At 36.7% G+C, this 27,646-nt stretch overlaps 2 protein-coding genes across 7 annotated transcripts in view; both read right to left on the bottom strand.

Moving 5' to 3' along the window:
* The window catches only part of LOC116524180 (regulator of microtubule dynamics protein 2), a 70,901-nt gene that overhangs the window by 24,394 nt on the left and 18,861 nt on the right, over positions 1-27,646 (bottom strand). For all 6 annotated transcript variants that reach the window (XM_032239341.1, XM_032239342.1, XM_032239343.1 and 3 more), the window contains exons 3-6: positions 9,565-9,739; positions 8,320-8,422; positions 5,791-5,851; positions 1,044-1,119 (exon numbers count right to left, since the gene is read on the bottom strand). In XM_032239341.1, coding sequence (XP_032095232.1) covers positions 1,044-1,119; positions 5,791-5,851; positions 8,320-8,422; positions 9,565-9,739 — 415 coding nt within the window. The remainder of the gene's footprint in view (positions 1-1,043; positions 1,120-5,790; positions 5,852-8,319; positions 8,423-9,564; positions 9,740-27,646) is intronic.
* Positions 24,785-26,145, bottom strand: LOC116524303 (the record flags this gene model as incomplete). Its single annotated transcript, XM_032239538.1, has 1 exon — positions 24,785-26,145. A coding segment is annotated over one exon (954 nt), but the record flags the coding sequence as incomplete, so codon positions are not given.

The raw sequence follows: 27,646 nt of genomic DNA, 5'->3' as shown, positions 1-27,646 counted from the left end.
AGCCAAAATACTATTATAAAAATAGAAAACATCAAAGTCGTATGTTTGCCTACCCATGACTTGACTACTGAATAGTTACTGATTATGAGGTGAGCTTACAAATACGGAATGACATGGAATGGGAGATAGTGGCAGAAAAAAATAGCAGAGCTAGATGGGAGAGAAATCTATTCCCCTGGCATTATCAGATGGTTATAGAGAGCTGGAAAATAGAGAAGAACTGTTTACTCATCTCTGTAATTATTGACATTGAGGGGTTATGTACTGAGCTCTGGAGGCAAATAATACATTATGTGTGTGTGTATTACTCACTTTATTCATCTATCATGGCAAATTTAAATCCTAGATTGGGTCCTGCTTTTCCACCACCAAATCAATATGCAGAGATTGTTAACTACTTAGTGCTAGTTACACTTATGATATTAGTGAGCTTATGATCAAAAGGCTAGTTCTTTTTTTTTCTTTTTTGAGATAGAGTCTTGTTCTGTTGCCCAGACTGGAGTGCAGTGGCACAATCATGGCTCAATGAAACCTCCATCTCCCTGAATCAAGTGATTTTCCTGCCTCAGCCTCCCGAGTAGGTGGGATTACAGGTGTCCACCAACATGCCTGGCTAATTTTTGCATTTTTAGTAGAGATGGGGTTTCATTATGTTGGCCAGGCTAGTCTCGAACTCCTGACCTCAAGCTAGCTGCCTGCCTCAGCCTCCCAAAGTGCTGCAATTACAGATGTGAGCCACTGCACCCGGCTGGCTAATTCTTAATCTTTGAAAAAGCAATACTCATCTATTCTGTGACTTCTTTCAGATTAATAATAATCTTTAATCACCCAAATAATTTCTTTTTGTCATAGTACTATTTAAAGAATATCTTTTCATTTTCTAATGTTTAAACAAACACAAAAGCAAATTCCCAGAGCTGAATCTGTTGAAAAATCTGGTTTATACCTGTTGATGGAACATATGGCTATATTAAAACATTTTTAATATTAAGAAATACCCTTCTGTAAATCTGGATCTGAAAAGAAATATTTTACAAAAATACCTTGAAGAGGTGCCCATAGTTGATTTTGTTTTGTAAACCCTCAAACTCAGATACATAGCCACACAAAACTGCATACCTGAAAAGGATAAAAACAGTCGCCATTGCATACATTTTTAATAAATTGCCACTAAAGCATAACATTAAAAGAAACTCTAAAGCATTCATTAATATTTAACAACAGTATTCATATAAATATGAGGGCCCTAACAATAACAGACACTTAACATTAGTGTGAGGTCAGTTCTCTCATCTATAACCAGGGATACTAACAATATTTATATGAATACTGCGAGGGTAAAATAAGCTAAAACAGGTAATGTGATTAGAACAGTGCCTGGGACATAGGGAGTTTCAACAAATGTTACCTGCCACTGTCACTATCATTATTTTGAGACGGAATCTCAAAAGAAACTCTCAGAAAAAGTCTGATCACATTAAGTATTAAATTAGAAAAAGTATTGTCAACAGATTTATAACATTAAAAATATTGTTAAAGTCAACTTTAAATAATTTATTCCCTCCTTTAAAAAATTTAGTTTCATGAGCTCCTTTAATATCAGTGAAAATGCAAATAAATACTATGATTATAACAAAATCAAAGGTAATTTTAGAGTATGCTTTTTCAAAAAATGTCCTCATCTCCCTCAACCCTTCCTGGAAACGCTGCATTACTAGAATAGTGCATCCCATAGGTCATTTACTTGTTTCTACTAGGAAAACAAAATTTACATGAATAATTATTTGACTATAAGTTGCACGCACTATTTGTTCAGCAATTTGCTTATTTACTGGAAACACTGCGGATATGTTTTTCACATTCAGAGCATTTCTATCTATACAAAAATCTTCAGAGTATTTCAGAGTGTTTTTGTCTAAGGTAAAATATCCATTTACCTAATTATTTCAAGAGTAGGTGTTAATTTTTACTTGCATTGTCATAGTAACTAAGATGAAAAATATAATTTTGGATGTTATTTATCTCAGTCACTTCTGTGAATACGTGTAATTTCCACATACAAAAACCGGTGAACAATTTTAATTTGGAACAATAAGACCATTCCTAGACACAAAAGATGCCATCATTTTAGTATTTGTGTTTTTCATATTTTTTTGGAATCTGCTTCTTTAAAGTTTAAAATACTATCCATCATTTTATGTTTCATAAGTTCAAAGGTACCTGGTCACTTTCTCCCAAAGGGTCATTACTTCTTTTCTATCAATCAATTCTTCCTATGTTTGTGTGTGTATATGATTTTTTTAATACTGCTCATTTAAAATACATAATTTTATGCTTTATTTCTCAAACACTCAGGTTGATAGAAATTCTGAAAAAGTTAATTCACACTATGGTGTATTACCTCCATCTAGAGGTCATTCTAACTACATACGTTTTGACAAGAACACTATTTTCTTTGCATTGATAGTGAATATATCCATGATAATTGACTATTACACTGTTACTACTAAAACAACTCCATTAATTTCCCTGCAGTATTTCTGATTCAGCACCAATGCTGTTTTTACTATGAAAAAGCAGAGGCAGCATACTGTTAACGGAAAAATGATTAGGTATATAAGAATACAAAACTGGGTTCTAGTTTCTGGTTTTCCACTTATTGTATGGCTCTGATTACTAACTAACACACACCCATGCATGCGCACACACACAGAGTACCTTGCTTACCCCATCTACAAAGTGAAAACAAGCTGTTCTGTGAACCACAAGCTATAAAACATGTGGATATAATTTGCAAACAGTAGAGCACAACAAATATGTAAGACATTACTTATAATTAAGGTCAGGCTTATTTGGCCAACAAACTGCAAATCCTTTGGTGACTTTATTCTCATTCTCTTGATTCCAGAAGTATTAAATATTTTTTGTCAGTACAACAAAAACAACTGAATCTTACAGAAACCATACATAGCTTTAAAGTTGCAAAGCCATGTCATTTTAGAAAAGATAGAGATAAAACTAAGTCATTAAAATGGTCTTCATTTTTCAATCATTCCCAAATAATATTAAGCCTTTATGAAAATTATTCTTAAAGATTACATCTTTTGTTTCAAGCTGAAGGTTTATAAACCATCATATAACACTGTAAACCATGGGTCTGCACACTTTTGCAGTAGGGCCAGAGAGTAAACATTTTAGGCTTTGGGGTCAGACAGTCTTTTGCAACTACTCTGCTGTTATGCAAAAATGCACGTGTGTGGCTGTGATCCAATAAAACTTTATTTAGAAAAACAGGCAGTCGAATTCATCCGCAGGCCACAGTTTGTCATTCATGCTGAATGAATGAGAAAATATCTTATTAACATATTAATAAACTCAGTTTTAATTCAGTTTTAACATACTTAAAGAGTACCCAACAGAATAAGATTTCAACATTTTATTACAATTAATTATAAAATCAGGCCACCTAAATTTTGTCCATTGCTTTTCAAGTCAAAGTTTAAATTTCTTTTTCATTCCCTCAAACATCTACAATTTAATTTAAGGAGAACTTTTGCATTCAGTAGGATATAGTATAAGAATTAAGATTAAATTGATATTTAAATTTCTTAAATTTTAATCAACTGAGATTTTAATTTTTTTTAATTCAAAACTGATAGAAATTAGGTAAAACACAATTGGATCACTACTCTGTGTTTTGATAAGATTTAATCTTGGGATTAAATGCTATGGTTATAAACAAAGTGTTTAGTTCTCAACAAACAGTGAAAGAAGATGAACAAAGAGATATAACCAGATTAGTGGAAGACAGGCTGGGAAACCCACTAATGGAGAGCTCAGCATAATCTATGCTCACAAGATATATTTCAAGGTACTTAATGAAACCCTCAGAGAAAATTCAACATGGTTCCTCTATGAAAATTTGGAAACTCACACTGATAAATAACCTCAAATTAAGGATTTACACCAAATGCACATTTTAAATGTGATTCTTCACAGGTACGGATGCATGTAGGAGAGCAGGAAGAGGACAGGATGGGGAAGGAAGAGCAATAGAGGACAGGGAGAAAGAAGAGAAGGAAAAGGAGGGGAGGGAGCAGAGAAGGGGGAGGTAAGAAACAGGAAGAGTAGGGGAGGAAAAGGAGGAATTGAGAGCTAAAAGCAGGACTTGAGTGTTCTTTCTGCATCCTAATTAGGCTAATCAGTTCCCAAATGCCTCCATTATCAAAGGAGATGAAGAGAGAAAGGCTTGATCACCACAAATTCATTACAGTTACTAATAAAAGTAGAAGGACAAAAGTACTTTAACATGTATGTTAGTTTACTAGTGTTATTATGTAAATTAGATGATCTAGGTAAACCTGGCTAATATGAAAAATAGCCAAGACCCTCTGTACTACGGAAGTGATCTTGAAAATCTGTACCAAATTGCTATCTGGAAAATTACCTTTTTCCCTAGAATTCTGGCAGAAGCACCCAGAATACAAAACAATACTTTATCTATCAGGTACTCCAATCCCTAAAGCAAGATTCTCTACTACCCATGCGTGACGTATTAAGAAATTATTCACAGGTTCTACCAGATTTAGCCCTTCACTCTACTCCAGGCTATATAAGAGAAGGCAAAGAATTTGCAGGAGGGAGGAAGAGACTGGGAGTGAGAATTTCTTCAGGGTTGGGGTGCTGTGGGTTCCACCTTCTACCCTCTCATGACAGAGGACAGGTGACAGGCTTGCATCTCATCTAAAGCCATCCGAGGGCAAAAGGTCTATTCATATTTTGGCATGTGTCCCTTTGAGTCTGGACAAATAAAATGTTAACCAGATTCCTGCTCAAGGAATTTTAAGTGAGAGTCTGTGAGTGGAGCTCCCCCTGCTGATAGCAGAGTGAAAAAAACAGGTCTCCTTTGGGAAAAAGGTTTGTACTTCAGATTTTGGAGGGGCAAAAATGAGACAAATGTGGACCTGTGGATAGGCAGCCATTTTGAGAGAGATTTTGCCTGAGTGCCTCTACATCATAGGGATGGGAAATAAAATAACTGCAGAGAAGGGTGGATTTCTGGAAACTCAGGGCTGAGGAAAGGGTCATACATTTATTATTGTATTTTCCCACTATCTGGGTTACCTGCATTGCTGGGGAGAAAAAGAAACCAAGGAACTACAAATGTAAAAATGCAACTACAAGTAAAAGGAAGAATAATAATTATAACAATATATTTCTACTTGTGTTTTATAATTATATTTATAAAATAATGTTTACATAAACATACAAAGGGTCCAAACACAACACAATTAAGAATGATTTTTTTTGCTCTAAGGATATTTACCTATACCCATCTAATTAATTAAATTCTCTTTGAGCTTTTCATATCATAAATGGCTTTTCCTTGATCTGTGGAATTTGTATATTACGATACATCAATGCTTAAGAAATGGTTGATGTGCTTTTCTATATTTCATTTAGAAACATGCCATCATTTTAGTATTTGTGTTCAAATAAAATGTTATACTGAATTAGATTTAATTATAATTTATCATCTTCAAAACCAGTAGACTTGGTAGATTCATTCAAGAATTTTTCAATAAAAGTTTCCCTTAAATATATTGCAAAGAATGCATAATAAAAATGTGAATAAACAGAGTAAGAACACTTACGGTGCTATTATATATATTTTTCAAGGAATGTGACTGACAGATTAAACATGCGAGCCAATAATATTTTGAAAAATCTATTTAATTTAGAAAGAGGCAGATTAGAATTTGAAAGACTGCCTAAATCCTGTATACTTACCACAGATGACAATGTCCATTCATGGGTGCTCTATTCATCGCTCTTTCACTTAAAGTTTTTCCTGAAAGATAAAAGTACTTACACTTAGTATCTTCAAGTGAGTTGGTAGGAGGTGGATTCTGGAATTAACTCAATGGTTCCCAAATTTCTTTAAATATAAGAGTCATATCACAGTACTTCAGAAATATATTGCATGATGGTATACTCACTTTGAGTTTTATCAAAGAATTCTGTACTCACCAGTGATCAAATCTTTCCTAAGCATAACAATCTTAAACATGCTATTATAAGAAGAAATCTGTACTTCTTCCTCCCTCATGCTGAATCCCAGCATTCTTCCATGGCTGGTCTGAGCCCCTGCCTTGCTCTCAGCTCCAGTGTCATTACCATTACTAAGCACTTACACCTTATATACTGAATATAATTGGCTGCCCCTTTATTAACTTTTCCATAGAGTAGTTCCTTAGGGTTACACAGCCTTCATCATACTTATGCCTCTCCTCTCCCTCCTCCCCTGCCCACCACCCTCCATTTTCACACTGTTGCTCGACAAAATAATTTTGAATAAATATTTCTTAAATGGATAAATTAAAGGAATTCTTTTACATTTATTTCAATATCTGAATGAACACATCTGAGCCTTTTTCAACTCCTTTCTCCTTGGCACTATAAACTCTTCTCTTTTTTTTGGATATATCCTATTTGAATCCTATGCTTCATTTTTGCCCCTGAATTCCCTTCAACCTATTGCTTTCTGAGTTTCACCATCTAAGACATTAGCTCAATTAAACTCCTATTCCCTTTAAAAATAGAGATCCAGATTGATTTTACCTATGGGAAACTGTAACTTCCATAAGAAAGACTTCCCTGCATCAACCTCCATCCTCTGCCATCATATCCTCCTTTCCGCTACATGGGCTCACAAACGACCTGATCTGTCTGTCTGTCTGTCTGTCTATCTGAGACAGGGTCTCGCGCTGTTACCCATGCTGGAGTGCAGTGGTGGGATCATAGCTCACTGCAGGCTTGATCTTTTGGACTCAAACAATCCTCCTACCTTAGTCATGTGTTATTTTTAGCAGAGACAAGGTCTCCCTATGTTGCCCAGGCTAGTCTCGGACTCCTGAGCACAAATCATCTAGCTGCTTTGGCCTCCCAAAGTGCTGGGATTACAGGCATAAACCCCTGTGTCCGGCCTCTGTACTCTTCTTTAGTAAGAACTTATTTCCATTTGTTTTTGTATATGTATGATTAATTGAATGGTGCTGCCTCCCCTATAAAGCCATAAATTCCCCTGTAGTCTGAAAACATGTTTATTTTGCTATCTTATTCTTACCTTAGCACATAATACCCAGGGTAGGGCAGGTACTTATGAAAAAAATGTATTTAATATTGGTGAATGTTGGAACAGTTTACACAGATACACTTTGATTTTCTCAGTAGATATGAAAATAAATCCCCTTGTTCTCTTTTGTTACGTTTTTATTTACCTTGAAATTAACACTTCTCTTCTCGAGAATTCTGTTTTGTATATGGTCTTCAAACTGGATTGCTACAGAAAAACTCCACAAAGCTGATGATGAATATGCCAACAAGAGGGGGATGTCCTCTCATCCTCCTCCCACTGGGGGGAACTAAAGCACAGAGGTCATTCGGCAAATAAACCTCCAAGTGGAAAAAATATAATTACAAGGAATTTGGTAAAACTTTCTACATGGAAATAAAAATTACAGAGAACTAGACTGGGAAGAAATCTTTCTTGCTGTGTCTTCCTCTTGCTATCTTTTCCAGAAGAAAAGACTGGAAAAGAGAAGCCTTTGGAATAAGTGAAGAATTAAAAGGATTTTGATGTCAAAGTACTATACTGACATTCAGAGAGATGGCAGGTAGGGGCTTTGCAAGAACACATTTGACATTCAGTGAAAGTCCAGGTGAGATACAAAAATAACAATTTGACATTCTGTCTATTTAGTTGTTCTTGTTGTGACGAAAAATTTCAAAAACATACAAAAAGGTAAGACGACAGAATAGTGAACCACCACGTAATCATCATTCAGCTTAGACAATTATCAAACAAGGTTTTTAACAAGGTTAATCTTGTTTCATCAAGTTACATTTGGAAAAGAAAAGTCTGAGAGTGTATTCTTTGCGGTCCCTGGAGTTCTACATTACGGGAAGTAAGATGTGTTACTTTAACTGTGGTTGACAACTGCTGAAGACACTTGTCCTCTACCTGTTATTATTTCTCAAACACTGCCACTACATTTCTTGTCTATGTTTTATAAAGTTAAAAGATGAAATGTGAGTGTTTTCAGTTTCCTATTCTAATATACTCAAATATTTTTGAAGAACATATACTTTAGTCCTAAAATGTCATTCTGTTCTGTGAATTTTTTTTGTATCAGAATATATTAAAATAGATTAAATATATTGGTTTTAGCTAAGATAATTTAGCCTTAGTTAAAATTCACTAGTGATTTAGTATAGGTCTTAATGGCTACTTGAGAATTATCTTTATAAAATGCTTACCAATATTAGCATAATGTTTCTTTTCTTGTGTGTCTGTAGATAGTTCATACATGTCTCCATAAGCACGAGCAAATCGCCACATAAATTCTATTTCATCTCTAAACTGAAAAGAAAAGATAGAGTTGCTGGTTAAATTAACTTGGTAACTCATCTATTCTATTCTTGTTTTCTTTTTTTTACTTTAAGTTCTGGGGTACATGTGAAGATTTTGCAGGATTGTTGCATAGGTATACACATGCCACAGTAGTTTGCTGCCTCCACCCCCGTCACCTACATTAGGTATTTCTCTTAATGTTATCCCTCCCCAACCTCCCCAGTCCCCTGCTATCCCTCCCCTAGTCTACTCTTGTTTTCTACTGCAAATTTTTAAAAACTTAGGCAGGTAAACTGGTATTTACAGATTCTTGAATCTACGTATATGCATATTTCAGTGTGAAACATTTTGGAATCCAAATACTCATGGCTAATAAATATGACCTAATATAGTGTTACATTTGGATCTTAAAACCAATTAATATTATATAGACACTAGCTCCATCTATGCAGAGGAGATATTTGATAGGTACCAAAATCTAGAAATTCTTCCTGGGCTGTGGCATCTGTTTCTTCTTTTCCTTTCCAAATTATCTATTATCAATATAATGAGCATCCCAGTTAATATCTGTAAGTTGAAATGCATATACTCAAAAGAGCAGTAACTGTTTTTACTTAAATTACCTAAATATAATCCTGAAGATCTATCAAGTTTAGATAATGTGTTTAGAATTGCTAAATCCTCAGACAAAGAAAGATTTATTTCTCCTCGGGACACTGCAAACTCTTTTAATGTTTTAGTGGTGGTGGTGAGAGCACTGGACAGGCTTTTCTTTTCTTGTTCAGGCCTAACATTAAACACTGCAAAATTAACAAATGACCATTGGTAGAAATAGCTTGAAATGCCCTTATCTGTCTCAAAGTATTTATTAAATATACAAATTAATAAAAGTAAATCTGCATAATTATAGCTCTGGTTCTCATTTTTATGACCTTAGAGTCTAATAAACTTTTACATTTACTTTTTAAAAGTTTTAGTCATTTTAAATGAAAAATAAAGTTTTAAAAATTTTAGTCATTATATAGAGAAATTTTACATCAATCATTTAGCTTGTGTGAACCATGACACAATTATCATAGTCATAACTGAATGAGACGGTGTGTTAAATAAAAAATTTAAACTATACAAAGTGCTATTGTCATGTCTCTTACCTTTTCTTTGTGGTCACAAAGTAGTTCAAAACTCTCCGACTTGCCAGACTCACTCATACGCAAATGATCTACCTTCTGAAGAAGGACATCTAAATTTAATTCCTCTACATGTGTGTTAAATGCCTTAGGGACTGGAAAACTCTGTTCTTCTGTGTCAGTATTAGCTGTAATATACCTAAAATCGCAGAAATAATCATCAACTCCTTTGAAGGTTATCTATAGTAGTCAGAGCAATGCTTTTAAAATGTAAGTCAAATCATGTTCCTCTTATGCTTGAAACTACAGTGGCATCCACTTTCACTCAGGAAAAGCTCAAGTCCTAAAGCAGTCTACAAATCCCCGTGCAATTTGCCCCCAATCCCATTACCTCTTTGATCTCATTTCCTACCACTCTTCTCACTCATTCAAATCCACACAGTTCACCCAGCTGCTTCTTCAATACTCTAAGAACATGCCTATGTCAGAACCTCTACTTGCTGTTCCCTCTAATGAAATGTTGTTCCCTTAGACAACCACATAACTCACGACCTCACCTCCTTCAAATCTCTGCTCCAATTTCATTTTCTCAATGTGGCCCATCCAGACCATTCTATTTAATACCGCAATCCCCACATCCCCTTCATCTCTAACCTTCCTCATCGCACTTGAGGTTCTTTTTTCCCATAGCATATATTACCTTCTAACATACTGTATAACTTACTGATCTACTACATGTGCTGTTTGTCAGTGTCCTCCCCATTAGAATGCAAGCTCCCTGATGTAGGCTCATCAACTGATGTACCAAGTGCCTAGAGCAGCACTATTCACTGAATGTTGCTGAATGGATGATATACAGAGTTGTAGGAACTCAGCAGGCATTCAAAATTGTGAGTGTGTGTAAACTCACACAAACACATATTTATAGTTCAAGATGATGTTCTAAATTTTAATTTTAACTTGGTTTTAAAAAATTAATACTATTGTCCACATTTCATTTTTGCCAGCAAACAATGCAATCAACTTACTTTTATAAACTCTTCTCTTTTTTTTGGATATATCCTATTTGAATCCTATGCTTCATTTTTGCCCCTGAATTCCCTTCAACCTATTGCTTTCTGAGTTTCACCATCTAAGACATTAGCTCAACTAAACTCCTATTCCCTTTAAAAATAGAGATCCAGATTGATTTTACCTATGGGAAACTGTAACTTCCATAAGAAAGACTTCCCTGCATCAACCTCCATCCTCTGCCATCATATCCTCCTTTCTGCTACATGGGCTCACAAACGACCTGATCAATCAGCTTACTTTTATTTTATTAAATCAGATCCTGCCTGTCCTAAAAAGGTTTTCAGGAAGTATATAAGGATATATAACATATAAGAGAATAAATTAGAAGTAGTGAAAAAAGAGAAAGTCCAAATGTGAATGAAGTCAATATTAAAAAACATATGAATTTTAGATAGCTATACCTTTGCTAGGGAGGATACAAATGCTCTTCATTTTCTAGCAGCCAATGCAATCAGTTTCACAACTTGCAGCTCTCATTAGATACAAACGAAAACACTAACAAAGCAAGTTCTTAAATTTCTTTCATATGCCTTATTAAGAAGACATATGAACTGATCTCCAACTTCTTTAATAACATTCTTTAGTAATGAAAATCTTATTCTTCCAATTTCTCAAACCAAAAAACTTGGAATCGTCCTTGATGTTTCTCTTTTCTTTCTCCTAAGCAATACCCAGTCTGTTAGCAAATCCTGTTGGTTCTATCTTCAAAATGCATCCAGAATCTGGCCACTTCTTCCCACCTCTCCCCATTACCACCTTGGTCTAAGCCTCCATCATCTCATCTGGATTACTGTAATGGCCTTTTATCACATCTCTTTGCTTTTGTCCTTGACCCTTATATTCTATTCTCAACAGAGCAGCAAGAATAATTCAGATCATGTCACTCCTTTGCTCAAAACTCTCCAACAGATGCCCAAATCAGAGTGAAATCCTAAGTCCTTTCAGGGGTCTATGAGGCCTAACATAATCTGGTCCAATATCTCTGACTTTATCTTCTATCACTTTCCTTTTTGCTCACAGTATTTCAGAAACTCTAACTTTCTTGATATTCCTTGAACACATTAGTCAAACAGAAAGCAATAAAATCAATATCAACAAAAAGGACGCCCATGCAATACCCCATCCTAAGGTGCTCAGAATCAAAGATCAAAGGTAGATAAATCCACAAAAATGAAGGGAAACCAGCACAAAAGGCTGAAAATTCTGAAACCAGAATGCCTCTTCTCCCCAAAAAGATCACAACTCCTTGCCAGCAAGGGAACAAAATAGGATGGAGAATGAGTTTGATGAAATGACAGAAGGTGGGTAATAACAAACTCCTTAGAACAAAAGCAGCATGTTCTAACTCAATGAAAGGAAGCTAAGAACCTTGATAAAAGGCTACAGGAACTCCTAACTAGAATAACCAGTTCAGAGAAGAACATAAATGACGTGATGGAGCTGAAAAACTCAACACGAGAATTTCATGAAGCATACACCAGTATCAACAGCCAAATCGATCAAGGGGAAGAAAGGATATCAGAGATTGAAGATTAACTTAATAAAATATAGCATAAAGACAAGATTAGAAGAAAAAGAATGAAAAGGAATGAACAAAGCCTCCAAGAAATATGAGACTATGTGAAAAGACCAAACCTATGTTTGATTGGTGTATCTGAAAGTGACAGGGAGAATGGAACCAAGTTGGAAAACATACTTCACAATATTATCCAGGAGAACTTCCCCAACATAGCAAAACAGGCCAACATTCAAATTCGGCAAATACAGAGAACATCACAAAGATCATCCTTAAGAGCAAACCCAAGACATAATTGTCAGATTCACCAAGGCTGAAACACACACACAAAAATGTTAACGGCAGCTAGACAGAAAGGTCAGGTTACCCAAAAAGGGAAGCCCATCAGACTAATAGCAGATCTCTCTGCAGAAATTCTACAAGCCAGAGAGAGTGGGGGCCAATATTTAACATTCTTTAAAAAAGAATTTTCAACCCAGAATTTCATATCCAGCCAAACTAAGCTTCATAAGTGAAGGAGAAATAAAATCCTTTACAGACAAGCAAATGCTGAGGGATTTGGTCACCACCAGGCCTGACTTACAAGAGCTCCTGAAGGAAGCACTAAATATGGAAAGGAAAAACTAGTACTAGCCACTGCAAAAACATACCAAAATATACACAACAATGACACTATGAAGAAACTGTATTAACTAATGTGCAAAATAACCAGCTAGCATCATGATGAGAGAAACAAATTCAGACATAGCAATATTAACCTTAAATGTAAATGGACTAAATTCCCCAATTAAAAGACACATATTAACCTTAAGTGTAAATAAGTTAAATGACCCAATTAAAAGAAACAGACTGGCAAATAGGATAAAGAGTCAAGACCTATTGGTGTGCTGTATTCAGGAGACCCATCTCATGTGCAAAGACACACACACACAGGCTCAAAATAAAGGGATGAAGGAGTATTTATCAAGCAAATGGAATGCAAAAAAAAGCAGGGGTTGCAATCCTACTCTCTGATAAAACAGACTTGAAACCAACAAAGATCAAAAAAGACAAAGAATGGCATTACATAATGGTAGAGAGATCAATGCAACAAGAAGAGCTAACTATCCTAAATATACATGCTCACAACACAGGAGCACCAAGATTCATAAAGCAAGTTCTTAGAGACCTACAAAGAGACTTACACTCCCACACAATAATAATGAGAGACTTTAACAACCCACTGTCAATATTAGACAGATCAACAAGACAGAAAATTAACAAGAATATTTAGGTCTTGAACCTAGCTCTGGACCAAGCAGAGTTAACAGACATCTACAGAACTCTCTATCACAAGTCAACAGAATATACATTCTTCTCAGCACCACATGGCACTTATTATAAAATCAACTACATAATTGGAAGTAAAACACTCCTCAGCAAACGTAAAACAACAGAAATCATAACAGTTTCTCAGACCACAGTGCAATCAAATTAGAACTCAAAATTAAGAAACTCTCAAAACTGCACAACTACATGGAAACTGAACAAATTGCTACTGAATGACTACCGGGTAAATAGCAAAATTAAGGCAGAAATAAATAAGTTATTTGAAACCAATGAGAACAAAGATACAATGTACCAGGATCTCTAGGAGACAGCTGAGGCAGTGTTTGGGGGAAATTTACAGCACTAAATGCCCATATGAGAAACTGGGAAAGATCTAAAATCAATACGCTAACATCACAATTAAAAGAACTAGAGAAGCAAGAGCAAACAAATTCAAAAGCTAGCAGAAGACAAGAAATAACTAAGGTCAGAGCAGAACTGAAGGAGACAGAGACATAAAAAATAAATGCTTCAAAAATCAATGAATCCAGGAATGGGTGTTTCAAAAAGATTAGCAAAATAGATAGACCGCTAGCCAGACTAATACAGAAGAAAAGAGAGAAGAATCAAATAGACACAATAAAAAATGATAAAAGGGATATCATCACTGATCCCACAGAAATGCAAACTACCATCAGAGAATACTATAAACACCTCTATGCAAATAAACTAGAAAATCTGGAAAAAAAAAATGGATAAATTCCTGAACACATATACCCTCCAAGACTAAAGCAGGCAGAAGTAAATCCCTGAATAGACCAATAACAAGTTCTGAAATTGAGACAGTCATTAATAGCCTACCAAGCAAACAAACCAAAAAAAGCGCAGGTCCAGACAGATTCACAGCTGAATTCTACCAGAAGTACAAAGAGAAGCTGGTATAATTCCCTCTGAAACTATTCCAAACAATAGAAAAAGGACTCCTCCCTAACTCATTTTATGAGGCCAGCATCATTCTGATACTAAAACCTAACAAAGACACAACAAAATAAGAAAATTTCAGGCCAATATCCCTGATGAACATCAATGTGAAAATCCTCAATAAAATACTGGCAAGCTAAATCCAGCAGCACATCAAAAAGCTTATCTACTAGAATCAGGTCGGCTTCATCCCTGGGATGCAAGGCTGGCTCAACATACACAAATCAATAAACATAATCTATCACATAAACAGAACAAATGACAAAAACCACACAATTGTCTCAATAGATACAGAAAAGGTCTTCAATAAAATTCAACACCATTTCATGCTAAAAATGCTCAATAAACTAGGTATTGAGGGAACATATCTCAAAACAAAAAGAACTATTTATGACAAACTCATGTCCAATATCATACTGAATGGGCAAATGCTGGAAGAATTCCCTTTGAAAACCAGCACAAGACGAGAATGAGCTCTCTCACCACTCCTATTCAACTGGAATACTGGCCAGTACTGGAAGTTCTGGCTAGGGCAATCAGGCAAGAGAAAGAAAATAAAGTGTACTCAAATAGGAAGAGAGGAAGCCAAATTTTCTCTGTTTGCAGGTGACATAATTGTATATTTAGAAAACCTTATCATCTCAGCCCAAAAACTCCTTAAGCTGATAAGCAACTTCAGCAAAGTTTCAGGGTACACAATCAATGTGCAAAAATCACAAGCATTCCTGTAAACCACCAATACTAGACAGAGAGCCAAATCATCAGTGAACTCCCATTCACAACTGCTACACATAGAATAAAATACCTAGGAATACAACTTACAAGGGATGTGAAGGACCTCTTCAAGGAGAACTACAAACCACTGCTCAAGCAAATATGAGAGGACACAAACAAATGGAAAAACATTCCATGCTCATGGATAGGAAGAATCAATATCATGGAAATGGCCAGACTGCCCAAAGTAATTTACAGATTCAATGCTATTCCCAAGAAGCTACCACTGACTTTCCTCACAGAATTAGAAAAAACTACTTTAAATTTTATATGGAACCAAAAAAGAGCCCATATAGCCAAGACAATACTAAGCAAAAAGAACAAAGCTGGAGTTATCATACTACCTGACTTCAAACTATACTACAAGGCTACAGTAACCAAAACAGCATGATACTGGTACCAAAACAGATATATGAACCAATGGAACAGAACAGAGGCCTCAGAAATAACATCGCACATCTATAACCATCTGCTCTTTAACAAACCTGACAAAAACAAGCAATGGGGAAAGGATTCCCTGTTTAACAAATGGTGTTGGGAAAACTGGCCAGCCATATGCAGAAAACTGACACTGGACCTCTTTCTTACTCCTTACACAAAAATTAACTCAAGATGAATTAAATATTTAAATGTAAGACCTAAAACCATAAAAACCCTAGAAGAAAACCTACACAATACAATTCAGAATTGAAGATTTTTAAAAAAAAAAGATTTAAAACCATAAAAAACCCTATAAGAAAACCTAGGCAATACCATTCAGGACATAGGCATGGGCAAAGACTTCATGACTAAAACACCAAAAGTAATTGCAACAAAAGCCAAAATTGACAAATGAAATTTAATTAAAGAGCTTCTGCAAAGCAAAAGAAACTATCATCAGAGTGAACAGGCAACCTACAGAATGGGAGAAAAGTTTTGAAATCTATCCACCTGACAAAGGGCTAATATCCAAAATCTCCAAGGAACCAAAACAAATTTACAAGGCAAAAACAGACAACCCCATCAAGAGTGGGTGAAGAATATGAACAGACACTTTTCAAAAGAAGACATTCATGCGGCCAACAAACATGAAAATAAACTCATCCTTGGTCATTAGAGAAATGCAAATCAAAACTACAATGAGATACCAGCTCACACCAGTTAGAACAGCAATCATTAAAAAATCAGGACACAACAGATGCTGGAGAGGATGCAGAGAAACAGAAAGGCTCTTACACTGCTGGTGGAAGTGCAAATTAGTTCAACCATTGTGGAAGACAGTGTGGCAATTCCTCAAGGATCTAGAACTAGAAATACCATTTGACCCAGCAATCCCATTACTGGGTATATACTCAAAGGAATATAAATCACTCTACTATAAAAACACATATACACATGTTTATTGCAGCACTATTCATAATAGCGAAGACTTGGAACCAACCCAAATGCCCATCAATGATAGAATGAATAAAGAAAATGTGGCACATACACACCATGTAATACTATGCAGCCATAATACAGAATGATTTCATGTTCTTTGCCGGGACATGGATGAAGCTGGAAACTATTATTCTCAGCAAGCTAACACAGGAACAGGAAAACAAACACTGCATGTTCTCACTCATAAGTGGGAGCTGAACAATGAGGACACATGGACACAGGGAGGGGAACACCACACACTGGGGCCTGTCAGGGGATGGGGTAAAAGGGGAGGGGTAGCATTAGGACAAATACCTAACTTAGATGATGAGTTGATGGGTGGAGCAAACCACCATCTACCTATGTAACAACCCTGAATGTTCTGCACATGTATCCCAAAACTTGGAAATATAATTTTTAAAAAAAGAAGTAAATGTCCCAAATCAACAACCTAAATCAAAATATTAAGAAACTAGACAAAGAACAAACTAAACCCAAAGCTAGCAGAAGAGAGAAAATCAGATTAAAGCAGAAATGAACATAGTAGAGAAAAACAGTAGAGAAAATCAATGGAACCAAGTTTGTTCTTCAGTATGATCAACAAAATTCATAAACCTTTAGCTGGACTGACTAAGAAAAAAGAGAGTATACTTAAATAAATAAAATAAAAAATGAAAGAGGATATTACTGATTTTATAGAAATAAAAGAGACTATAAGAGAGTAATATGAAGAACTGTGTGCCAGCAAATTGGATAACATAGATAAAATAAACAAATTCCTGGAAATACACAAACTACTAAGACTGAATCAGGAATAAATAAAAATTTGAATAGGCCTATAACTAGTAAAAAGATTGAATCAGTAATTAAAAACCTCCCAAAAAAGGAACGCTCAAATGTTTGGTAGCATTTGACAGTGATGGCATATAATTTGAAGAACATCTGAAGAACAATTAACAGCAGTCCTCCTCAAACTCTTCCAAAACATTGCAGAGGAAGAAACACTTCTGAACTCATTCTATGAGGTCAGCATTACCCTGATATCAAAGCTAGACAAATACACTACTAGAAAAACCAATATCCCTGATGAATACTGACAAAAAAATTATCAACAAAATACCAGCAAACAGAATTCAACAACCCATTAGAAGGATTATATATCACAACCACGTGGAATTTATTCCAGGAATGCAAGGAAGTTCAATGTAAAAATCAGCCAATGTTATATAGCTGTATTAGTCCGTTTTCAAGCTGTTGACAAAGACATACCAAAGATTGAGAAGAAAAAGAGGTTTAATTGGACTTACAGTTTCACATTGCTGCAGAGGCCTCAGAATCATGGCAGGAGGTGAAAGCCACTTCTTACATGATGGTGGCAAGAGAAAACAAGGAAGAAGCAAACCTGAAAACTCCTGATCACCCCATCAGATCTCATGAGACTTATTCACTATCATGAGAATAGCATGGGAAAGACTGGCCTCTATGATTTAATTATCCCCCCATCCCTCCTACAACATGTGGGAATTCTGGGAGATACAATTCAAGTTGAGATTTGGGTGGGGACACACCCAAACCATATCAATACCACATAAACAAAATGAAGGGAAAAATAACCCATGATCATCTCCATTGATGCAGAAAAAGTATTTGATAAAATTTATCACCTCTTTAGGAAAAAAACACTCAATACACTAAGAATAAAAAGAAACTGCTTCAACACAATAAAGGCCATATATGAAAAGTTAGTTAATCATTAAGGATATTCAAATAAAAACCACAATGAGATATTACCACATACCCATTAGGATGGCTACTATAACAAAACAAGACAAAACAAAATAATATGTGTTGGCAAGGTAGTAGAGAAACTGGAATCCTTCTATACTCTTGGTGCAAATGTAAAATGGTGCAGCCACTGTAAAAAACAATATGGTGGAAGAGTAGGCAGCCTGAAGATGGCCAAACAGGAACAACTCTGAAGTGCAGTTCCCAGCAAGAACAACGCAGAGGGTGAGTGATCATCACATTTCCAAATGAGTTTTTACTGCCCACAGACCAGGAGATTCCTGGGCTGAAAAGTGCCATGAGTTTCCAGTATGTCTGTTTCAGCCAGCGCAGCAGGTCTCCACACAAAAACTCACAAAAATCTGGGCAGCCATTTCAACTGGTGCCTGGAATGCCTGGGAGACGGAGCTGCCCATTCAACTGAAAAAAAGGGGGCAGAAATGGAGAGCTAGGACATCTGGCTTGGCAGGTCCCACCCCAACAAAGACCAGCAATCTGACATGCTCTGGATTGAGAGTTTCATAGCAAAAGCAGCTGGACACTGGACGGTCCAACTCAGTGTGTGGAAGGGTGTCCACCATTACTGAGGCAGTCCACCATTACCAATGCAGTCCACCATTACTGAGGCAATCAGCCATTACTAAGGCAATTTGCCATTACCAAGGCAGACGGCCATTACTGAGGCAGTTCTAACTATGCCTCTGTAAACAAAACCACAAGGAAGTTCAAACAGCAGCTGGGCAGAGCCCATGGCAGCTCAGCAATGCCTCTGCTGGCAGACTGTCATTAGGCTACCTCCTTGCTGGGCAGGGCATCTCTGAAAAAAGGTAGCAGCATGTCAGGAGCTTATAAATAAATCCCCACCTTCCCAGGACAGAGCACCCAGGAAAAAAGGCAGTTATGAGTTCCACTGCAGCAAACCTAAATGTACCTACCCAGCAGCTCTGAATGGAACAATGGAGCTCCCAGCTCAGCACTTGAGCTCCTATAAAAGACAGACTGTCTCCTCAAGTAGCTTCCTGACCCCTGTATATACAAAGAGACATCTCATAAAGGAGAGCTCAGGCTGACACCTGGCAGATATCCTTCTGGGACAAAGATAACGGAAGGGGAAACTGGCAGCAACCCTTACTGTTCTGCAGCTGCCGGTCATCCCCATACAAGCAGGGTCTGGAGTGGACCACCAGCAGTCTTATAGCAGAGGGGCCTGACTGTTAGAAGGAAAACTAAAAAACAGAAAAAAATAACTTCAACATCAATAAAAAGTATGTCCACTCAGAGATCCCATCTGAAAGTCACCAACTACAAAGACCACAGGTAGATAAATCAACAAAGATAGGAAGAAAGCAGCCCAAAATGGATGAAAACACCCAAAACCAGAACGCCTCTCCTCCCCAAGGGATCACAACTCTCCACCGGCAAGGGAACAAGGCTGGATGGAGAATGAGTGTGATGAATTGACAGAAACAGGCTTCAGAAAGTGGGTAATAAGAAACTTCTCTGAGCTAAAAGAACACGTTCTAACCCAATGCAAAGAAACTAAGAACCTTGAAAAAAGGTTTGACAAAATGCTAACAAGAATAAAGAGCTTAGAGAAGAATATAAATGACTTGATGGAGCTGAAAAACACAACATGAGAACTTCACAACACATACACAAGTTTCAATAGCCGAATCGACCAAGCAGAAGAAAGGATATCAGAGATTGAAGATTAACTCAATGAAACAAAACGAGAAGGCAAAATTAGAGAAAAAAAGAGTGAAAAGAAATGAACGAAGCCTCCAAGAAATATGGGATTATGTAAAAAGACCTAATCTATGTTTGATAAGCGTATCTGAATGTGATGGAGAGAATGAATCCAAGCTGGAAAACACTCTTCAGAATATTATCCAGGAGAACTTCCCCAACCTAGCAAGCCAGGCCAACATTCAAGTCAAGGAAATACAGAGAACACCACTAAGATATTCCTCAAGAAGAGCAAGCCCAAGGCACATAATTGTCAGGGTTAAAATGAAGGAAAAAATGCTAAGGGCAGCCAGAGAGAAAAGCTAGGTTACCCACAAAGGGAAGCCCATCAGATTCACAGTGGATCTCTCGGCAGAAACCCTACAAGCCAGAAGAGAGTGGGGGCCAATATTCAACATCCTTAAAGAAAAGGACTTTCAACCTAGAATTTCATATCTAGCCAAACTAAGCTTCATAAGCAAAGGAGAAATAGAATCCTTTACAAACAAGCAATGGCTGAGAGATTTCATCACCACCAGGCCTGCCTTACAAGAGCTCCTGAAAGAAGTACTAAACATAGAAAGGAACAACCAGTACCAGCCACTCCAAAACGTACCAAATTGTGAACAGCATATACACAATGTAGAAAATGTGTCAACTAACAGGCAAAACATCCAGGTAGCATCAAAATGGCAGGATCAAATTCACACATAATAATATTTACCTTAAATGTAAACAGGCTAAATGCCCCAATCAAAAGACACAGACTGGCAAATTGGATAAAAAGTAAAAACCCATTGGTGTGCTGTATCCAGGAAACCCATCTCACATGCAAGGACACACATAGGCTCAAAATAAGGGGATGGAGGAAGATTTACCAAGCAAATGGAAAGCAAAAAAAGCAGGAGTTAAAATCCTAGTCTCTGATAAAATAGACTTTAAACCAACAAAGATCAAAAGAGACAAAGAAGGGCATTACATAATGGTAAAAGGATCAATGCAACAAGAAGAGCTAACAATCCTAAGTATATATGCACCCAATACAGGAGCATCCAGATACATAAAGCAAGTTCTTAATGACTTACAAAGAGATTAAGACTCCCACACAATAATAGTGGGAGACTTTAACACTCCACTGTCAGTATTAGACAGATCAACAAGATAGAAAATTAACAAGGATATCCAGGACTTGAACTCAGATCTGGACCAAGCAAACCTAACAGACATCCACAGAACTCTCCACCCCAAATCCACAGAATATACATTCTTCTCAGCACCACATCACACCTACTCTAAAACTGACCACATAATTGGAAGTAAATCACTCCTCAGCAAATTCAAAAGAATGGAAATCATAACAGTCTCTCAGACCACAGTGCAATCAAAATAGAACTCAGGACTAAGAAACTAACTCAGAACCACACAACTTCATAGAAACTGAACAACTGGCTCTTGAATGTTGACTGGATAAACAATGAAATGGAGGCAGAAATAAAAATGTTCCTAAAAACCAGTAAGAATGAAGACACAACATGCCAGAATCTCGGGACACATTTAAAGCAGTGTCTAGATAAAAATGTATAGCAATAAATGCCCATGTGAGAAGCAAGGAAAGGTCTAAAACTGACACACTATCATGAAAATTGAAAGAGCTAGAGGAGCATGATCAAAAAAACTCAAAAGCTAGCAGAAGACAAGAAATAACTAAGATCAGGGCAGAACTGAAGGAGACAGAGACACAAAAAAACCCTTCAAAAAAAATCAATAAATCCAGGAGCTTGGCTTTTGAAAAGATCAACAAAATTGACCACTAGCCATATTAATAAAAAAGAAAAGAGAGAAGAATCAAATAGATGCAATAAAAACGATAAAGGGGATATCACCACAGATTACACAGAAATACAAACTACCATCAGAGATTACTACAAACAACTCTAAGCAGATAAACCAGTAATCTGGAAGAAATGGATAAATTCCTGGACACTTGCATCCTCACAAACCTAAACCAGGAAGAAGTCGAAACCCTGAATAGACCAATAACAAGGGCTGAAGTTGAGGCAGCAATTAATAGTCTACCAACCAAAAAAAGCCTAGGTCCAGATCAGTTCACAGCTGAATTCTACCAGACATACAAAAAGGAGCTGGTACCACTTCTTCTGAAACTATTCCAAACAATCCAAAAAGAGGGAACCCTTCCCAAATCATTTTATGAGACCAACATCATCCTCATAGCAAAACACAGCACAGATTCAACAGAAAAAGAAAACTTCAGGCCAGTATCCATGATGAACAACGATGCAAAAATCTTCAATAAAATAGTAGCAAGCTGATTGCAACAGCACATCAAAAAGCTTATCTATCATGAACAAGTAGGCTTCATCCAGGGGATGCAAGGCTGGTTCAATATACTCAAGTATATAAATGTAATCCACCACATAAACAGAACCAAAGACAAAAATCACATGATTATCACAATAGATGCAGAGAAGGCCTTTGATAAACCTTTTATGCTAAAAACTCTCAATAAACTAGGTATTGACAGAATGTATCTCAAAATAATAAAAGCTATTAACGACAAACCCACAGCGAATATCATACTGAATGGGCAAAAACTGGAAGCATTCCCTTTGAAATCTGGCACTAGACAAGGATGTCATCTCTCATCATTCCTATTCAATATAGTATTGGAAGTTCTAGGCAGAGCAATCAGGCAAGAAAAAGAAATAAAGCGTATTCAATTAGGAAAGGAGGAAGTCAAATTGTCTCTATTTGCAGATGACATGATTGTATATTTAGAAGACCCATCATCTCAGCCCAAAATCACCTGAAACTGCTAAGCAACTTCAACAAAGTCTCAAGATACAAAATCAATGTGCAAAAATCACAAGCATTCCTATACACCAATAATAGACTTAAAGAGAGCCAAATCAAGAACAAACTGCATTCACAATTGCTACAAAGAGAATAAAATACCTAGGAATACAAGTAACAAAGAATGTAAAGGACCTCTTCAAGGACAAATACAAACCACTGCTCAAGGAAATAAGAGGGGACACAAACAGATGGAGAAACATTCCATGCTCATGGTTAGGAAGAATCAATATTGTTAAAATGGCCATACTGCTCAAAGTAATTTATAGATTCAATGCTATCTCCATCAAGCTACCTATGACCCTCTTCACAGAACTGAAAAAACCACCTTAAACTTCATATAGAACCAAAAGACAGCCCACATAGCCAGTATAACCCACATACCTGACTTCAAACTCTACTACAAGGCTACAGTAATCAAAACAGCATTGTACTGGTACCAAAACAGGGATATTGACCAATGGAACAGAACAGAGGCCTCAGAATCAATGCCACCCATCTACAACCATCTGATCTTTGACCAACCTGACAAAAACAAGCAAAGGGGAAAGGATTTCCTGTTTAATAAATGGTGTTGGGAAAAGTGGCTAGCCATGTGCAGAAAGCAGAAACTGGGCCCCTTCCTGACACCTTACACTAAAATTATCTCCAGATGGATTAAAGATTTAAACATAAGACCTAACACCATAAAAACCCTAGAAGAAAACCTAGGCAAAACCATTCAGGACATAGGCATGGGCAAGGACTTCATGACTAAAACACCAAAAGTATTGGCAACAAAAGCCAAAATAGACAAATAGGACCTAATTAAACTCCAGAGCTTCTATACAGCAAAAGAAACAGTCATTAGAGTGAATGAGCAACCAACAGAATGGAAAAAATTTTTTGCAATTTACCCATCTGACAAAGAACTAATATCCAGAATCTACAAAGAGCTAAAACAGTTTTACAAGAAAAAAACAAACAAGCCCATTCAAAAGTGGGTGAAGGATATTAACAGACACTTTTCGAAAGAAGACATATTTGAGGCCAACAAACATAGGAAAAAATGCTCATTATCACTGGTCATTAGAGAAATGCAAATCAAAACTACATTGAGATACCATCTCACACCAGTGAGAATGGCGATCATTAAAAAATCTGGAGACAACGGATGCTGGAGAGGCTGTGGAGAAACAGGAGCACTTTTACACTGTTGGTGGGAGTGTAAATTAGTTCAACCATTGTGGAAGACAGTGTGGTGATTCCTTAAGGACCTAGAAATAGAAATTCCATTTGACCCAGCAATCCCATTACTGACTATATATCCAAAGGATTATAAATCATTCTATTATAAGGACACATGCACACGTATGTTCATTGCAGCACTGTTTACAATAGCAAAGACTTGGAACCAATCCAAATGCCCATTGATGATAGACTGGACAAGGAAAATGTGGCACATATACATCATGGAATACTATGCAGCCATAAAAAACGATGAGTTCATATCCTTTGTAGGGACATGGATGAACCTGGAAACCATCATTCTTAGCAAACTGACACATGAACAGAAAATCAAACACCGCATGTTCTCACTCATAGGCAGGTGTTGAACAATGAGAACACATGGACACAGGGAGGGGTACATCACACACTGAGGTCTGTGGGGAGGGACAGCAGGGGGTGGGAAGTTGGGGAGGGATAACATGGGGAGAAATGCCAGATACAGGTGATGGGGAGGAAGGCAGCAAACCACATTGCCATGTATGTACCTATGCAACAGTCCTGCATGTTCTTCACATGTACCCCAAAACCTAAAACACAATAAAATATTTTTTTAAAAAAACATACTATCTCTACTGATTAGAGTATCATAAAAGATACTAAACTCTCAAAAATGTATTACTTTTAGAATGTCCACACATCGAGGGTTGATGTTATTTTCAGATAACAAAAGTATTACAATAGTCACTCAGAAATCTGAGATTAACCCATCTTTAAGCAGTAAATCTGAAAAAAAGCTTGAAACAAAATTATCTTTGACTTCCATAGTCCAATAACATCAGTAAACCAACTTTCAAAAGTAAAGGAATTAAATTTATACTGCAATGTAGGAATCATTTTCAGAGAATGCAGTGAAGCTTGGTGAGGAAAGGGGGAGTTTATGAGCAGTGAATTCTACAGACTATGAAGATGACTGGTGGGAAAACTATTTGAGGTGCCCTTCTAAGAGAGGGTTAAGTCTGAGGAGACCTTATTTTAGGAATTTCAAAAAGTGAAGATCTGTTTTCATCATCAAAGGAGGCTGAAGTGACTTCGTTTTCCGATGGGATAAAGCAATCAGAATCTTTATAAGATGAAGAAATTCCAGCTTTATGGAGGAATGACAAAGTTCCACTTTGAGAGGGATGCTGTTGAATCATGACTGGAGAATGATCTGTGCTGTAACTTTCAGAACCAGGAAGAAGGAAATCTTTTAAATCTTTACTTAACTGGCCCTTTTGTTGAATATCAGTGGCAATTCCATTTTGTTGATCACTTGCCAGAGAAAAGAAGGATGATGCGCTTTGTTGATAGGAGGCTCTATCAACACTGTTCCGAAAGGCTGCAGAAGTGGTGTTTATTTCAAAATTCTTAAAATTTTTAGTGCTATATTCAGGAGCAGAGATGGTTATATGATTTTGAGCATCATTATTACTTGGGGTTTTAAAAATGATTTCGATTTCATTTAGATTAAACACACTCTGGCCACTTGCTTGAGGATCAAAAAAAATCGCACTATTGTAACAGGAAACTATACTTAGTTTACGGGATAAGAAACGGCTTCTGCGGGACATAAGGCTATTAAAATGCTCTGAGGGAGATTTTAAATCAGTGAAGCTTGTGTCTTCTTCAGAATCAAAGTTAGCTCTACTTTGCTGCCAGTAAGGGGAAGCATTTCCTTTTTGAAATCTAGCAAATAAAGAACATCTTCTTTCAGAGAAAGATGGACTTGATAGAGACGATAGCCTTCTACTTGTTTTGGCTGAATTGACTTTATGTGTCACAGGGGAATAAGATGTTTTATGATCAAGAGATACATTTGCTTGTAAAATAGAAGAAGCTTCATGATGCTGGGCGTCTGTAGTAACTTGATCTTCTGGACAACATCGTTGGAAGCTCTGGTCCTCTTTGCAGCAGCTATAGTGAGAAAAGGGTCAAATGAGAAAAAAAAAATAGGGAGCAGAGTGGAGATCTGCCAAGCCTCCTGAAGACTAATATCCACCTTTTGGTGGCCACCAATTGGTATTGTTTCCATATCAATACAGAAACAGCAGGGAATAAGAAGAATAGGGGAGCTAAAGTTAATGGTCACAAACAGGTACCCAAAAGAACGCATAAGTCTAAAAGGTTGTCTCTACCTACGCAGTTCCTACTCACACTATTAAACCTTAGGAAGAGAAGTTGAAAAAATCAGGGAAGCAGGTAGAAAGAAAGATCAGGGGAAACATATGCAAGATTCCCAAAGGAAAAGACAGAACTGGTTTTAAAGGTAATAAACCAGAATATCTGCTTGAGACTACTAAACTACTGTATTTAAAGGAGTTAAGGAGAATGAACTTATACTCTCTTGACTCATTGTATTTTAAAATATTAACCATGGTGATGAAGCAGAATCTCTCTGGGGAGGATGTTTTAAGTGAATATCCAGATAGTCCAGTATATCCAGTTATCATGGAAAACTAAAGGAAGCACTAAAGCTTGGTTTATGAATATTTTCATGTGTTTTTTAGCACATGTTAAAGTATTTTTTCTAAGGCTTACCTTAAGCATTTTCCCATTTTGAATTTAATCTAAAGTAAGTCTCTCTCTTCCCCTCTAGGCCATCATCCTTAAGCCATAAAATGCCCTGTGTAGGTGGAACAGGTCAGAAGACTGAATGCTCAAACTGCATATGGAATTAACATGGCAACAACATATGAGTGTGATAACAGAGACTCTAGAATCTCATGACGTCAGTTTAGAATAGAATTGTTCTGTAGCTCACCTTTCTCAACAGTTGGAATTCACATGACTCTGGAATGTGTTTTTACCTTCACTGTTGGAGGAGTCCGCCAACAAATCCAGGGGTGGGAAAACAGCTGGATGAGGACAATAACATATATGACACCTGTACAATCCTTAATTTGGACCATCTTTCTCTCCAGCTGCCTTCCACACCCCTGTCCTACTAACTCATTCTTCTTTCACTTGAATATTCTTTACGCTAGATTTTTGCATCCTCCAGTGATTTGGAAAAGCAACTGTTAGAGACTTTGGCCTAAAGGTACATTGAGAAGGGAAAAAAAGTTTAATAAGTAGCAAATGTCATTGTTTCCACAAATAAAACAAGACTCATCCACGATGGCAATAAAGTATGCCATCTGACTGCTTGGGCCATTTGCACAGATCATGGGGATATGCTATGCCACTACATAGCACTCCTCAGAACAACTGATACTCACCAAAACACTAGGTTAACAGAGTTAGAAAATAAACACTGTCCTTTCTTATCCAAACCAATTTGGGCTATTGTCCCCATAACAGGTATATGTGTAGGTGTATAGCTACCTATGACATGAAACACCACCTCAAATACTTTTATTTACTGTGCAATCTCCTGATCCTAAATATTACTACCACCTCTAGCCTTTGCTTCCTTCCTAACACCCT

This window comes from Sapajus apella, unplaced genomic scaffold (genome assembly GCF_009761245.1).
Source record: "Sapajus apella isolate SASKATOON/1434 unplaced genomic scaffold, GSC_monkey_1.0 scaffold44, whole genome shotgun sequence".
Classification (NCBI taxonomy): domain Eukaryota; kingdom Metazoa; phylum Chordata; class Mammalia; order Primates; family Cebidae; genus Sapajus; species Sapajus apella.
This window is presented reverse-complemented; position numbering and strand designations above follow the sequence as displayed.